General features: G+C 35.9%; 1 protein-coding gene across 1 annotated transcript in view; it reads left to right on the top strand.

Annotated features, from left to right (window-relative positions):
* The first annotated feature begins 829 nt into the window (after positions 1-829).
* LOC126831164 (elongation factor G, mitochondrial) overlaps positions 830-16831 on the top strand; it is a 28366-nt gene continuing 12364 nt past the window's right edge. Inside the window, exons 1-8 of the mRNA XM_050561858.2 lie at positions 830-1004; positions 3754-3810; positions 5529-5651; positions 7137-7269; positions 9317-9521; positions 12016-12132; positions 13916-13989; positions 15719-15795. Of these exons, the coding sequence (XP_050417815.1) occupies positions 948-1004; positions 3754-3810; positions 5529-5651; positions 7137-7269; positions 9317-9521; positions 12016-12132; positions 13916-13989; positions 15719-15795 (843 nt within the window). The 5' untranslated portion in view covers positions 830-947. The remainder of the gene's footprint in view (positions 1005-3753; positions 3811-5528; positions 5652-7136; positions 7270-9316; positions 9522-12015; positions 12133-13915; positions 13990-15718; positions 15796-16831) is intronic.

Raw genomic sequence — 16831 nt, 5'->3', positions numbered from 1 at the left:
TGTACACTTCTTTAGAGATGAACAGTCCTAGAAATTTCTGTTTTATTAACATAATAATCATTTATGTCAACATAATGACATTTCCACCTAATTGTAGACATTGGACACCAATTCTCGAAAACGCCCCCTCAAACGCCTGATCACCACCCAGATTCGGAATCTACGCAAAAAGCTGGTCTAGAAAAACATGGTCTCATAAATTCACAGCTTTGGTGGCGACCCTCCCCCCCTTCAGCCACCGGACTATGAGTACATAGTTTTATTCTCTGTAGGATTTCACTTCTGGTCAATTCACTAACAAAATGTAATTTGCACTCGTAACATTTTTGTGACAAAATGTGATTTCCAATACCGATTCATTGCACATTGTTAAAATAATAGTTTACAATATCCGATTGAAAACTATTAAAACTGAAATTTAAAAAGAATTCTACCAAAACATCTCTTCCTGCAAAGACTATCATTTATTATGTAGACATAATATTTTCATAATTATAATATTTCGACAAAAATTACCTATGACAACTAAGATTTAGAGTAGTGGCGCTCTTAACTTGCCTTCAAGTTAGAATTTCGTGATTTTTGGCACTGGGCTTGGAGGATATTCCATAACTTACACAAACAGATTCATGCTTTTTTGGCGTTTGCGGTTATTCCATAAATAATATGTAAAATACCGATTTAAGGTAACACACTTAGTTCAGTGGGAAAATTAAGTATTTTCTTAACTTTAAGAAAACCTTTGAATACGGTACCTGTGTTCTCCCTGGATTTGTTCTTTTTCCAGGTCGTTTTTGTTTTTACGACATCAAACCAAATAACCTTGTTTACATTTCCCTACTTCCGGCACATGGCTACATTTGACATTGAGACTGTTTACCGGTAGTCCGACTGTATTAAAATTTAGAGACCCATTTGACGATTTGTTCCAAGAAGAAGTACCAACGATGTTGGCGGTGCGGAAATCGAGGAAACTGATAGACATTGGAATAAGAGTAAAACAGGTGAATTTTGTTCAGAGATGGATCGATACTGTAAGTGACTGAATCGTGCGATTAGGCAGAGTGCCACTGCCAGGATTAATTCGGTAGCACGATTAACGATATCATAGTATATTAATAAAAATAATATGTAACAGGCATTGCCACGGCCGCAGATCTTATTAAATTTTAGGGGGGGGGGGGGGCGGAGATGGCGGGCGGCAGGCGCGAACCGTTCTGCGGGTGGTCGGGGGGGCCTCCCCCATAACATTTTGAAAGGAGGATGCCTGAAAACGCTATCTGAGACCATTTCTGAGCATTCTGCAGAGATGAACGTACCGAGAATAAATTGTCGTTTTTGAGCGAGAATAATCAATAACTACACAAATAAGGGATGAGGAATATTCTTTATTTTATCATAATGAATAATTCCAGCCGACAGGCCATCATCAAATACCAACATATTATAATATTGTCAATAAAATATGTAGTTTAAACTCGTTGAGTGTAATTCTAAAAATATTAAATTTCTATAATCGTTCGTTTCAATTTAAACCATATATTTTTTAAAATTAGGATGCCTCAAAATGCTATCTGAGACCATTTCTAGGCATTGTACATCGGCATGTTCGGAAATATAGGCTACATTTCCCGGGCTGAAAATAAGACTTTTTAAATTTTATCGATGCATTTTTCTGGGGGGGACGAGGCATATGAAAACTCCCCCCCGTGAAAATCCAGGAGGGACGCGTCCCCCCCGGGATCTTCGGCCTTGGGCATTGCCCAAGTAGAGTAAAGCTGATGTGAACCATCATAATTAAAGATAGGTTCCCAGAAAAGTATTTATCGGGTGGTCATTTCCAATAAAAGTATGGCAATTTTGGTATATATGGTCGGAAAGAAGAAATATCCAATCTTACTAGAAAAATACTGGATGCCTTGAAAAACACTCATTGAGCGCATACAGGACAAAACTGTAAGGGTTTCCCTAAACGACAGCCCAGCGATTAGGAGTGTCTGCACGCGTGACGTCAAAGGTCGCACGCGGAGATTGAATGCTTGATGTACATGTTGATAAACTTTATGAAGAGTTAGACGTACAACAGTTTCTGAGTTAAAAACCATGGGAAAAAAAAATTGGGCAGTGGATAATACGAGACTTTAATTAGGCTTTGATATTTGTAATAAATAGTTTAGCGATTAAAGACAACATCATCTTGTATACAATGAAATCTCCTCCGACTTCGTCCCAGTTGCTAGGTACTGAGAGAGGTAAGTCACGTGACACAAACATGACCTCTTTTGATCGATTTTTTTTTATAGTAAGGGTATTCCTTGGCAATTGCAATATTTTGAGAAGGATTTGAAGCAAAATTATGATCAATTAATTGGTTTGAATATGTTTTTAGTCCAAATATATTATCAAATCTCCCAGTTTGTACGCGGGAATGTATCTTTAAGTTTCTCAAGTGATACAAGTAATGTTAAATAATCTCGTTTTTCCGAATTGATTTTAATTTAGATCTAAATTGTATGATTAATTTTGTTTCAAAAAAAAAAAGAACATTAAAGTGTGATAATTATGATTAAATGTGTCATAAAAATATTTCTATGAGACGCGTAATCTCGCTTCAATGGCGAGATTTGGTAAGTTGGCATGCACATTGTCATTTTTGCGCAGTGTATCCGGTTCCGGTCTGAATTTGTTTTTAATCAACAGTCTGTGGTGACAGTTTTAGTTACGCTCCTGTGTTACCAGAAAAGAGCTTTGCTCAAGCACTGCGCTTTGTGCGATGCTTTAGAGCTTTGCTCTATATAATAATTTATATCTATATTTGATAATATATAGGCCTAACTGTTGTGTATACCAGATTGGCATTTTTAATTCAAAATCGTAACGTTTCTATACGCCGACATTTTCATGTGGACGTATTTTGCCGTCGCTCCTGACCGTCCGTCCACAATTTGTTTGTGGACACTCTTGCAGTCTTGGCCAGGTCACAAATTAAAATACCAGTATATGTTTATATCCCAAAGATCTCTGTTCCTTTTGATATTAGCGCATATTGGACCATAACTTTATGCATTATGGCCCCTGGCCTGATTGTACAAAAAATCATGTTTTTAACTTGTGGAGTCTCTAGAGAGGTCACAATCTCTATCTGATTTTGATCCCAAAATCTTGCTTCTTTTTGATATTGTTGCATGTCAGACCATGACATCCTGGATTATGACTCTTTTATGAAATTTATATGCATCAGAGGCGGATTCAAGGGGGGGGCGCGAGGTTTCAACAGTGCCCTTTTTTACTGCTGAAAGTGCCTTTTCTCAGACCCAAATATGTCCGTTCACAATCCGTTGCAGGGATCCCAAATGACTCAAACCATCGATTCAAACACACCAATTCTTGTTGTTTAGCTAACGGTGCCCTAATTCTATATTTAGCTGCTGTGGGCGTATGTTTTATTGCCTAACAAACCTATCTCAAAAAATTCAGATAGCCCTGTTACCAATTCTAAGAGCAGTAAGCAGCAGCACAATGACAGGTTGTACGTGGCAAGGAGTGGAGTCACCTGTCCAACCTCGTGGGTTTTCTCCGGGTCATCCGGTTTCCTCCCACTGCTAAAGACCCCTACGCGCAAGCGAATTATTGAAATAAAATTGAACCATGTGTTAGTCCCGAAATGACCTAGTTTGTGTTGAGTGGACATTAAACCCCATTTCTCTCTCTCTCTCAATGACAGGTTTAATTCCTTCTGTTTGTTTATTTCAGATTTATCCACCTACATTTACAGCACAGACAGTATTATATTCAACTAGAAAACTTGGAGTATGTAATAGATTGACTATTATGTTTATTATTTAAAGGATAAGACATTAAAATGAAATGTCAATCTGATCTGATTTAATTTTGTATTTTGATTTTTTTTTTGTAATATGACCGATAGTCTGACATCATATAAAATATAATCTTCAAAACTAATAATAAAACTCTAATCTAAATTAGAATATAACTTGTTATACTGATAATCTAAATGTTACAGTATCATATAGAATATAACTAGTTATTACTGATAATCTAATCTTACCATAGCATGTAAACTAAATATTTATACTGATAATCTAAATCTAAATACAACAAGTTATACTGATAATCTAAATCTTACCATATCATGTTAAATACAAATGAAGAGCCCCGGGGAAGAACGATCTAAGTCACTTTTTCAACGAACCCCAGTTAATGGCGCCATCTGGTAGCAAATTGTATAAGCTTTCTGTGGAACAATCAATTTCAGGTAAAAACGATCGGAGTCACATCGAACCAAGGCCCTTCTGAAATGGCCTCCAGGACGGCAGGACAAATACGTCCATCGTACCCTTTATTTGACCTTAATTTGGAAATCAGTTGTTGTACTGGTAATTATGATTTGTATTAAACATCATTTTGAAGTTGTAATTATAAACCCACTCGTTATTCTGGTCACCCAAGCATACTTGTCCAAATGTCTGTTTTGCCTTTTATGCGAAAAGACAAAAATGTTACTTAGATCGTTCTTCCCCTGGACTCTTCAGATAGTTACATGTACTTTAAATATAAATATACTGATAATCTAACTTACTGTATTGTATGAAATATGACTAGTTATTCTGATAATCTTAATGTTTCTATACACGGGCTGGCTGAACAGTTCTAAGCCTGAAATGGATAGATCAATTGGGTTGAAAAAAACTTTTGCCACCAACAAGTACAATCATTGAATGAATTATAAACATAAGAACTGCAACTGTAGTCTTATTATTTTTCTCCTGCGAACCTACCTGTTGAAATCACCAGAAATGGAAAAACTGACTATAGAGCAGTCATCAGTTACCTGCAACTGAAAGGACTAACCCCAACACAGATACATGCCGACATGGTCTCAACTTTAGGGGATGATGCCCATTCCTTTACCACAGTAAAGGAGTGGGCTGCGGAACTTAAGCGTTCAAGAAAAACATTACTTGGGTGCATGACGTGGTGATGGCTGATCGATGATTGACCACTCAACATATTGCCAGTTTTGTGGGCATCTCTCATGAGAGGGTTGCACATTATCGCGAACGAGTTAGGAATGACAAAAGCGTCTGGTTTTCAAGTGGACGTATTATGCTGTCCATGCAGACTCCGGACGTTCATTTGCATGGGCCAAAAATCTGAGGTCCCATGTACACACACCTAAAAAAAAACCTTGACAGTTGGAATTCCGGATAAAATTTCCCTCATATCATATGGTCTATGCCCGTCTTCATTAGCCCAGTCAAACCAGAACAGTAGGACGCTAAACCCCATTTCATTTCATTTGGAACAAATTGGACCTTAACTTCTGCATTACTGTCCCTGACAAACTGACCTGGAGTTACAAACCTTTGAAGAAAACCCACTAAGACTGCAGTCGATTTCTTGCAAAATCAAAATGTGGGCAGATCTTGTGTGACAATTGCTTGTCATATTATTTCTACAAGTTCTATGATTTTTATTGCCATTGTTTATTTTGTATGATATTTCAGGAAGTAGCCGCAAATGTTGAAGATATTCGTAATATTGGTATTTCTGCTCACATTGATTCAGGAAAGACAACTCTAACAGAAAGATTATTATTCTATACTGGAAGATTGGGAGAGATGCATGAGGTAAACTATGTATATATTCAGGCTTTACTTTTTGTATTTATTTCACACAGTATGCATGAAGTATTGCTTTATAAACATTGATATACAACTTCATCAATAAAAAATTCCTAGTTGTATATGAGAGGTACATGTACCATACATAGTGCTTTGATCATTTGTAGATCCACCAGCCCACTATGCTATTATCGGCCTTGATGTCGGTGTTGGCCGAGAAAGTTCCACAGAATTTTTCGGCGTGGTTCCTCCTTGTCAGTGATGCTGGGCAAAGGAAAACACATTGGCGTGCACATAAAGGAACACAAGTTAACAGTTGGAATTCGAAATAAGAGTAGGTGGAGTAAGTCCACTTTCTGTGCAAAATTTCCCTTATAGCACACTGCCTGACTCCATTAGCCCAGTCGGTGTAGAACATAGGATGTTTAAACTCCATTTCATTTCCATGTCGGCCTACTGTACATTCATTCATCGATCTACGAAGGGAAAAAAACACAGACGCTAGAAAATATGTTTGTGTGGCAATTGACAGCAAACATCAACAAATGTTGCAAGAAGTTATCTTGAATTGAATGACTGCGATAAAAGATCATTCTCACCGATTATCAGCTGATCTAAACAGTTTTGTCATTTACTGGTAGTATCTAGAAGTTTAATAGTTCCGAGTACTCCCTACATTATGCGGATTTATATCCCCAGATAATCTTGGAAAATGAATAGAAATAATTCAGTGATTATCTTCACAGATAGGGATAACCATTATCAAATACAAAACAAAGGTACACACTGCTGTTTGAACCGTCATAAATTTCAAACAAATTTCTTTGATTATGAACAAACTACTTAATTATGGTTAGTAAAAAATTGCCTATGTGTTTGGAATCACCTCCGGTTGTTGAAATTCATTGTACAATTAAATATACGAAAGAATAAAAATTCACCAGATTATAGAGTCTTCAGAAGTGAACAATTTTTATAAACCAGAACCAAGTCAAAATTCCTACATCAGATGTTTTAAGTTGGCAGCTGAAAATTGATTTGAATGTTAACGAACAAGGTGACTGAAAATGAAAATTAATATCTTCTTTCAAAATGGAGAGAAATATTCATGTTCTGGAAAATCCAAAGGCCTCTGATATTTACTGAAGTTTCCGTAAACATTTTCAATGCAATTTTGAAGGCATTTATTTTTCAGAAAATATCAAATTTTTCACTGCTTAATCCATGCTAGTATATGTACTGGGATTGATTATTTAACATTAAAATACCAACTCTAGATAATCTCCTTGCTTGCATTCAATCGGATTTAAAACTGGTCCATCAATTTGGTTCACAGGCAAACAAATTTGCAATAGATCAAGATTCTGTAGCACTAAAATCATGAATAGTCTTTGAATGCTTCCCTGTTGGCTATCAATAACTTTCACTGTCAGTGTTATGAAATCTTATGGGTATATGCTTCTTTGCCTGGCAACCTATATTATATTACAGGTACGAGGTAAAGATCTAGTCGGAGCAAAGATGGATTTTATGGAATTAGAACGACAGCGTGGAATAACGATACAATCAGCTGCTACGTATATCGACTGGAATAATACAAATATCAACATTATTGATACACCAGGTACGTTACATCTTGACTCTTTCACCGTCAATTTTGTGTCATTTTTTTGTTTAAAACTGGAGATTTTATATAGTGCAGCTTCAAATATTTTTGTCAGAAATATCTGACCTCTTTCGTACTCCGATAGCTTTTATGAATGAGGTCAGAAACTAGATAGCCCCTGCTTTTTATGCAAAATGTAAAATATGTTTGAAGTTTGTAGACCCTCCAGGGGCTAAAATTTTTGTCTGATTCCGATGTTAGGGATGAGTTAGATTTGGTGCCCATCAAAGCTCAACTCAAATTTGATGTTAAGCATTGGGACAATGAGAGGGATGAGCCCAATGCTCCTGGTCCATCTGGTGCAAAATGTTAGCATATCTAACATGGCAACTGCTTGCTTCTCATTCATGCATATGGCTTCTTGAAAATAAATTTTACAATACAAGAACACTAAATTAAACTTAATCGCTCAAAAGATTGGTAAAACATCAGTGCTGTCTCGAAAAGTATCTATCCACTATACGTCAAATAGCGATTCGTCGGACCACGGACCGCCATGACACGTTAATAATCAGTCTACCAGTACTCTGCCTTTTTAAAATTTATTCCAATAAGAAAATCAAAAAATTGCAATATAAGCGTGGATGCCCTCAAGGGAGGTCAAATGGTTTAACCAGTACATGTTCATTCATCAGACAACCTCTTGGGTTATCTCCAGGCCCTCCAGTTTCCTCCCATTGTGAAAGACCCATACGCACAAGCAAACTATTGTAAATAAACTGAACCATATTAGTTTGTGCAGGAGAACTGCACTACATGCTAAACAAAGCTGTGGACAAGACAAATTACACAGACATTGCAAGAAATAAACAACACATATCAATTCAAGTGAATGGATCCTGTGTTAGTCCCGAAATGACTTAGTTTGTGTTGAGGGGACGTTAAACGTTAAACCCCATTTCTCACTCACTTTATCCGAAAATAAAACTTTGATGTTGACCAAATTTGTTATTTTGACAAAGGAACAAAGGTATAACTTCGGAACTGATAGTTGCAGAATAACGAATTTGAAATGAATCAGTCAAAAACTATAGCCTGTATCATTTTTATACGCCCACATTTTCATGTGGACGTATTATGTCGTCGCCCCTGTCCATCCGGACGTCCGTCCGTCCGTCCACAATTGTTTGTGGACTCTCTACAGATCACAATTCTTATCCGATTTTGACGAAACTTGAAATATAGGTTTATCCCAAAAAGATCTCGGCTACTTTCGATATTGGCATGTATCGGATCGAAACTTCATGGATTACGGCCCCTGATTGTACGAAAAATCACGTTTTTAGCTTGTGGACCATATAGAGGTCACAATTTTTATCCGATTTTGTTGAAACTTGAAATGTAAGTTTATAATTTAAAGATCTCGGTTCCTTTCGATATTCGCACATATCGGACCGTAACTTCCTGAATTATGGCCCCTGAAAAATCGCGTTTTTAGCTTGTGGACCCTATAGAGGTCATCATTTTTATCCGATTTAAAAAACCGTATTACTATATCACCGTTACACCCTAAGGAAGACTGAGTTCGAATTTCGTAAAAATCGGCCAAAAAATGACAGACAAAATGGCCGCCGTTCGTTCTCAAATAGCGTAAAAATATGGTATATCAAGGTTGTGGACCCTGTACAGGCCACAATTTTTATCCGATTTTGTTGAAAATTGAAAGTTTATAACCCAAAGATCTCAATTCCTTTCGATATTCGCACATATCGGACCGTAATTTTCTAAATTATGGCCCTTGATTGTAGGAAAAATCACTTCCTTTTTAGCTTGTTCCCTATCATCTCTCGAAAATGTGGGCGTATCCTGCCTGGCAGCCGCTGGTTTACAAGCCCACACCGAAATGTGGGCATATAAAAATCTGTATGCACAATTTGTCAAGATTGATAGAATATTGAACAGGAGCAGAAATGGTAATTTCTTCCATAGGATCTCATCACAGATTAACTGCCCTAATAAAACATAAGAAATAGGACTAAATATATGTTGGGTTTTTTTTTACAAGGTCATGTAGATTTTACAGTAGAGGTTGAGAGAGCATTACGGGTTCTAGATGGCGCTGTTCTTGTATTGTGTGCTGTTGGTGGAGTACAGAGTCAGACATTCACCGTTAATCGCCAGATGAAACGTTATCAAGTACCATGTATAGCTTTTATAAATAAACTTGACAGAATGGGTTCAAATCCTGCTCGAGTTCTATCACAACTAAGGTAAAACATTTACTGTATTGTGTGTTACAAAATAAAATAAGTTGAGGTAACCAGGTTTAGATTATGTCATGGATTCCATGATGTGGTAAGTTTTTTATCCGGCCACTTTTTATGCAGACATATTATTCCGTCGCCCCCATCCGTCCATGTGTCCGTTCACATTTACATTTGTTTGTGGACATTCTGCATCACACAATTTTTATCTGATTGCTTTCGATATTGGCATGTATCTTGCCATAACTTCCCGGATTATGGTCCCTGATTGTACAGAAAATCGCCTTTTTAGTTGTGGACCCTCTAAAGGTCGAAATGACGGTCATAATCGAATTTCGTGAAAATCAGACCAAAACTGCCGGACAAAATGGCCGCCCCTCGTATGCAAATAGTGTAAATATATGGTATATCAAGGATGTGGACCCTCTAGAGGCCACAATTTTGTTCCGATTTTGATGCAACTTTAAATTTATGTTTATATCACAAAGATCTTGGTTCCTTTTGATATTGGCATGTATCGGATCGAAACTTCATTTTTTTTATACGCCTACATTTTCATGTGGATATATATTGTCGTCACCCCTGTCTTAAACTGTAATGACGCTTGAGTTCGAATTTCTTGTATGCAAATAGTGTAAAAATATGGTATATCAAGGTTGTGGACCCTCTAAAGGTCATAATTTTGATCCTATTTTTATGAAACTTGAAATTCATTTTTATAGCTACTTTATAAATCTTGGTTCTTTTTAAAATTCACGCATATTGGATCATAACTTCCTGCATTATGGCCCTTGATTCTTCGATAAGTCACGTTTTTAGCTTGTGGTCCCTATAGAGGTAAGAATTTTGATCCGATTTATAAAATCATTTGAATATATCACCGTTACACCCCAATGATGGCTGAGTCCAAATCGGACCAAAACTGCCGAACAAAATGGCCGTCCCTCGTACGCAAATAGTGTAAATATATGGTATATCAAGGTTGTGGACCCTCTAGAGACCACAATTTTGATCCGATTTTTATGAAACCGAAAGATCTTGGTTCCGTTAGATATTCGCGCATATATCGGATCATAACTTCATAAATTATGGCCCTTGAATATACGTTAAATCGCATTTTTAGCTTGTGGTCCCTCTATCACAAATTTTATCCGATTTAAAAATTGTTTGAATATATCATCATTACACAGTAATGATGGTTGAGTTTGAATTTCGTGAAAATCAGACTAAAACTGCCGGACAAAATGGCCACCCCTCGTACGCAAATAGTGTAAATATATGGTATATCAAGGTTGTGGACCCTCTAGAAGTCACAATTTTGATCCGATTTTGATCAAAACTTGAAATATATCTTTATAACCAAATTATCTTGGTCACTGTCGATAATCACGCATATCTGATCGTAACTTCGTGATTTATGGCCCTTGATTGTACGAAAGAGAGAGAGAGATGGAGTTTAATATTCACTTGACACAAACTAGGTCATTTTCGGACTAACATGGTTTGATTTTATTTCAATAATTTGCTTACGCGTAGGGGTCTTTAGCAATGTTAGGAAACCGGAGAACCCAGAGAAAACTCATGAGGTTGGACAGGCGACCCTATTCCTTGTCACGTACAAACAGGGAATCGAATACATGCCAGTTGACTCAATGACACTCCTTATGATACAGCACAGACGTGCTAACCATTGTATGCAAATAGTGTAAAAGTATGTAATACCAAGGTTGTGGAATCTCTAGAAGTCACAATTTTTATCCGATTTTGATGAAACTTAAAACATGTCTTTATATCCAAATATCTCAGTCCTTTTCAATATTCGCGCATTTCAGACCCTAACTTCCTGAATTATGGCCCCTGATTGTAAGAAAAATCGCTTTTCTTTTTTTAGCTCGTTCTCTATCCATCTTGCAAAATGTGGGCGTATCTTGCCTGGCAACTGCTGGTTTAGCTTGTTCTCTGTTCATCTCTTGCAAGATGTGTGTGTATCTTGCATGGCAACCGTTTGTTAACTCTTCAGATTGATTGGACTAGTTTTGTTAATTGTATTGGTTAGTTTTGTTCAGATGTCCAATCAGTCTGAAGAGTTCAATTTGAGTTCTGATACTCAAAATAACCTTAATCCTAATAACCAATTTTACCTCTTATATTTTCTCTACTAGTGATTGTTAATTTTGTGACCAAATAAGTCAGTCAAGATTTGATTTTTGCCTACTTTGACTGAAGATATTCTACCGGCTAAAAGCATCTACTCTCTCAACAACGTTTTTTTGCGGGAGAGACGATATAACCAAACTGGTCCAACACCATTGTCTTGTTGAATGGACCAACCTATTCAAAAGGATGACACTCAAGTTTATTTAACAGACTACAATTTCACCTTGGTCCATAAAGAGAGACGCATACTTGTCGCCTCCCACATAATTAGTTTCAAAATTTGAGGGATTTGAAGCTTGAATAGATGACCTAATTATACATTTAATTATTTGTTCTTTTTTAGAACCAAGTTAAGTCATAATGCAGCGTTTTTACAACTGCCTATCGGGCTAGAATCTGATCATGAAGGAGTGATAGATTTAATACAACAGAAAGCTATTTATTTTAAGGAACCATATGGGTAAGTAATTAAAACTGCTGACCTTCTTTTGCATTTTTCAACAAATTTTTCATGGTTTAATAAATCCTAAAATTGATTATTTAAAGTTTAATTAAGAAAAACAAAACTAAAATTTCAACAGAGATTATCTATGACAGATATTCTATGACAGGTTGTACGGTCTTGTTCAAATTGTCTGCCTTTAGAGGATGTCAAATTTTGCAAAATCTACAATTTATCATATCTTACTAAATACTAAATGAATACTAGAGATCAACTTTCACAATTTAATTTCTACTGTGTTGGACATAATTCATAGCCCTGTAAATAAGAAAAAAGATAGCCACAAAAAATATTGGGGTCATAAGACTGTTCCAGAGTTGCTATGGTTTTTAACAGAATTTCTTCAAATTTTAATATTCAGCACTCTGTGACGTTCTGTTCGAGAGTTATCTTCCTTATGCTGAAAACCTTATTAACGTGGCACATCATTTGAGTATCCATCCCATTACTACTCAGCGATCCTCGATGTTCTGCTCAAAAAGTTAACTCCCCATTAGCAATAACCTTCTCAACATGATAGAGTCGGCAGTTTTTATACGCCCACATTTTCATGTGGACATATTATGCCTTCGCCACTGTCCCTCCGGACGTCTGTATGCCTGTAAATCTGGACATTGGTTTGTGGACACTCTATAGGTCACAAATTTTATCCATTATTCACTAAACTTAAAATATATGTTTATATCCCAAAGATCTCAGTTTTTTTTGATATGGCAGCATGTATCAGACTGTAACTTCATGAATTATTGGTCCTGATTGTAAAAAAAATCACCTTTTTAGAGGTTACAATTTGTATCCAATTGTGATCAAATTAACATATATGATTATATCCCAAAGATCTCTGTTCCTTTCGATATTGACGAGTGTTGAATTGTAATTCTTGGGAGTATTGCCCCTGGTAGTGCCAAATATCAGGTTTTTAGCTTGTGGTCTGTTCAAATATATGTTCATTAAACCACAATCACGGTTGAGTTCAAATTTCAGACCTAAACTTCCTGTCAAAATGGCTGGTCCCATTTACGCAAACGTGGTAAAGCATGTAATAAATGTTCCAAGGTTGTGTACCCTCCAGAGGTCACAATGTTTGTCTAATATTGATGAAGCTTGAAATATGTTATCTATCAAAAGAACTTAGATGAGTTCGGTTTTGGTGTGCATCAGACCTTCGATTCCATAGTTATGCTCCCTGCCTTTTTACGTAAAATTTGAAATATGTACAAAGTTTGGATCAGAAGATCTCGGATGAGTTTGATCGAACCTTCTGTTTTGGGGTTATGTCCCTTTTTTCCAAAACATTGTGAATTTTATAGACCCTATATCTTTTAACAATTTTTTTTCAAATTCGGTGTCAAGCATTGGGGTCAAGAGAGCAAAAATCCTATCGATAATCAGATTTCTGCTACCTTTTTGAGTTATTTCCTCGGATCAGAACAATAGGATGTTAAACCCCACTTGATATCATCCTTAGCCAAAAACTTTGTGAATGATATAGGTTAGGGCCTACAGTTTTTAACAGATCTTTTTCAAATTTTAATATGATTACATTTTCTTCCCCATCATAGCCTTTGCCTAAAACATGCACTATTAAACATTTCATAATACAGCCTGGATTATAAATTCACATTGTTGTATTACACAACAAATAGATTTATATTTAGATAAGTAAAATAGCTATTAGCCTTCTTCATGACACCTTGTTACTTTGAACATCTCTATATATGCAAAATGACATATTTTACAGGTTAAATATTGCTGAAGATGAAATTCCACAAAATATGAGAACAGAAGCAGACCACAAAAGACAAGAAATGATTGGTTAGTTAATATATATAGATTTTGAACAATCTAGAGGTCACAATTTTTATCTGATTGTGATGGGATTTATGTCAGGTTTTATAGATGACCAATTGAATTAATAAACTGCAAAATAGATCAATTTGCGGCATCTACAAGCAGTAGGCAGAATATTTGATTTTTGACCATAAATTTGTATTCTAAATGGCCCAATATACCATTTAGGAAAACGATTTTCATTTCGGAACGGCTGTATCAAAAGAGATGCCCTTAACAGGGGTTCTATTATACACTCATAGGTATCAACGATACAATTTTGGTTTCCATATTTCTTATTCCACACTATTATGTTTTATTTTGGATATTCGAATTATCCGTTATTTGATATGTCAAGTTTGAAACGCTATAGCTGCAGCTTGGCAGGTTATAAAATAATTTGTGATAAAGTTTCTAAAAGGTTGTGTCAGGAACTTCATATGTGTGGGCTAAGCAACTTAATGTTTTCATTGTCTGATACGTACAATAAATAAGGGGGTGGTGTAAATCTCCTCCAGAGCAAGACTTGAGATTTTCCTGTGCTACTATTACTCTGGAAGTGCATGAATCTAAAAAGGTAAATACTGGTTCTTAAATCTGGTGAACCAGATAAATATAATCTTCTCCTCTATGTATCGGATCAGACGAGTCGACTTGTAAGATAATAAAACAAAGCAAATTATTATAAAACAAATGATGCAGCCAAATATGATGTCGATTTTCACATATTTTCTGACGGCAATTGTCCCAATTTCGATGATAATACCTCTGACATCAAGGTCATAACAGAACTCCCAGTAGTGATACAAACTTTCAGGAAACACAGGCAAATCGAAATGTGAAAGAAATTTAATGAATTGATATATAAAGAAAATAGATGGCTAAACAAAGTGTAGAAATATGCCTATACATCAACTATTTCTCCAAAACAAAGATAGCCATTGACATAAGCTTATCCAAAAAAGAAAACCTCTATCGCTTCCACAATTTTTTTCTGGCATAAAACATCCCTGGAACTGAAAAATACTTCTGTTAAAAACTGCATCCATTATCACCGTAACAAGCCAACTGTTAAAAACTGCATCCTCTATCGCACTGACAAGCCAATTGTTGATGAACTGACATGTCGGTAGCAACGACATAATATGTCCATTTAGAAATGTGGACGTATAAGAATTAATTTCCAATGACTTATATAAAAGAATCCTTGACAGTTAGAATTAAAATAAGAGGTAGGCCACAGCACACTGCATGACGTATGCATGTCTGCATGAGCCGAGTTGGTACAGAAAAGTAGAACTTTAAACCCCATCTCATTTTAGAGAAAACAATTGCAAGTCTCTGTCTAAATGGTTAAATACAGCATGAGAGTTAAAATGCAGTAACCATAAAATAGTCAATTAGCTACGCATTTCCATAAAACAGCGGACTGTAAATGTATATTTAGAGGAAGCATCTCTGTTCTGACCCCATGTGACTGGCACTTGTTGAGAAACAAGAGACCATCTTTAAAAAATTAAATATTCAGTAATTAAGAAAATATAATAATTCAATACCATTAAATTCATCCAATTTGTATGCTTAAATCAGTTTTACATGATAGAAAAGGGAGAGAGAAAAAGCAGTTAGATCTGTAGCCAAACAGTCGCATGTTTGATCCTCACTAAAGCTGTGTGATGATTTGTTGTGTCAATCCATGTTTTTTAATTTTTAGAGTGTATAGCCAATGTTGATGAAACTCTAGGAGAAATTTTTCTAGATGAACGATTACCGACAGAACAAGATATTAAAGTAAGCATATCTCTCTTATGTATCTGTTGTGAAAACACATATTAATGATAAATAGCTGAAACAGTAATATTCTTGTATAGAAAATTCCTGACTTTCAGATGTATTTAGTACTCTGTCCGTATGAAACCCTATCGATATTCAGCATTCCGCGACTTTCCATTCTAGAGTTATGTCCCCTTTTCTAAAAAAGGCTATATTTTTTAATAGATCTTTTTCATATTCAACTTGAAGCACTGGTGTAGAAATATTGTCGTTGCGACATTGTTTTCAAATTTATAGACAAGGAATAGAGAAAAATGATGGCATTATATTCTATTAATTAATGGCTTTGGCAAGTTGAGGGATTCAAACATATTGTCTAATATGTACTTAAATCAAAATGAGCGAATGAATGACAGATTGTTATATAAAAAACGGTCATAATGTGGTAAACATTCAATTCTAAGTTGATAACATATATCTTGTGGGAAATTTCTGTGGTAAGTTTCCACTATCCATATAAGTATGGGTTTCAACGTCATTAGGCTAATTGACCAATCTCTTTAATTATTTACATCATATTTGACCAATTGAATAATTGAACGTCAAAAACCAAAGCTACAAAACTATCATATTTGTGAGAATTTGTCAGACAGCAGCTTGATTCTAGAAGGGAAAAGATATAACCATTTCTATCAGCAGATTCGCCCCAGCGAGTCTGGCTGGATAGGGTTTGAGAGAATGACGTTATTCTATTATGCATTGTACCATATGTAAGCAGCTTGATATATAAAATGTAAAAACAAACTGTTGCATTGTTATAACTACTGAGAAGACAAACGTCTTAACTAACTGAGATAGACAAGAAGAAGTGAATACACAAAGTGAAGGGGAAGCAAAGACAACAAGTGGAAATACTAGACGATCACAAGGCTACTAAAATATGTAGTAAGAAAAGATGCATGGGTCATACGCCGGAGGTGGCGACGGTTTTATCATGTCATCCGCTCTCCAAGTCTGACAGGAATACCCAAGGTACTACACTGGGTCATCGATG

The sequence above is a fragment of the Patella vulgata genome, chromosome 1 (assembly GCF_932274485.2).
Source record: "Patella vulgata chromosome 1, xgPatVulg1.2, whole genome shotgun sequence".
In the NCBI taxonomy this organism is placed as follows: Eukaryota; Metazoa; Mollusca; class Gastropoda; family Patellidae; genus Patella; species Patella vulgata.
The sequence above is the reverse complement of the archived record's forward strand: the minus strand, read 5'-3'. Positions and strand labels throughout refer to the sequence as shown.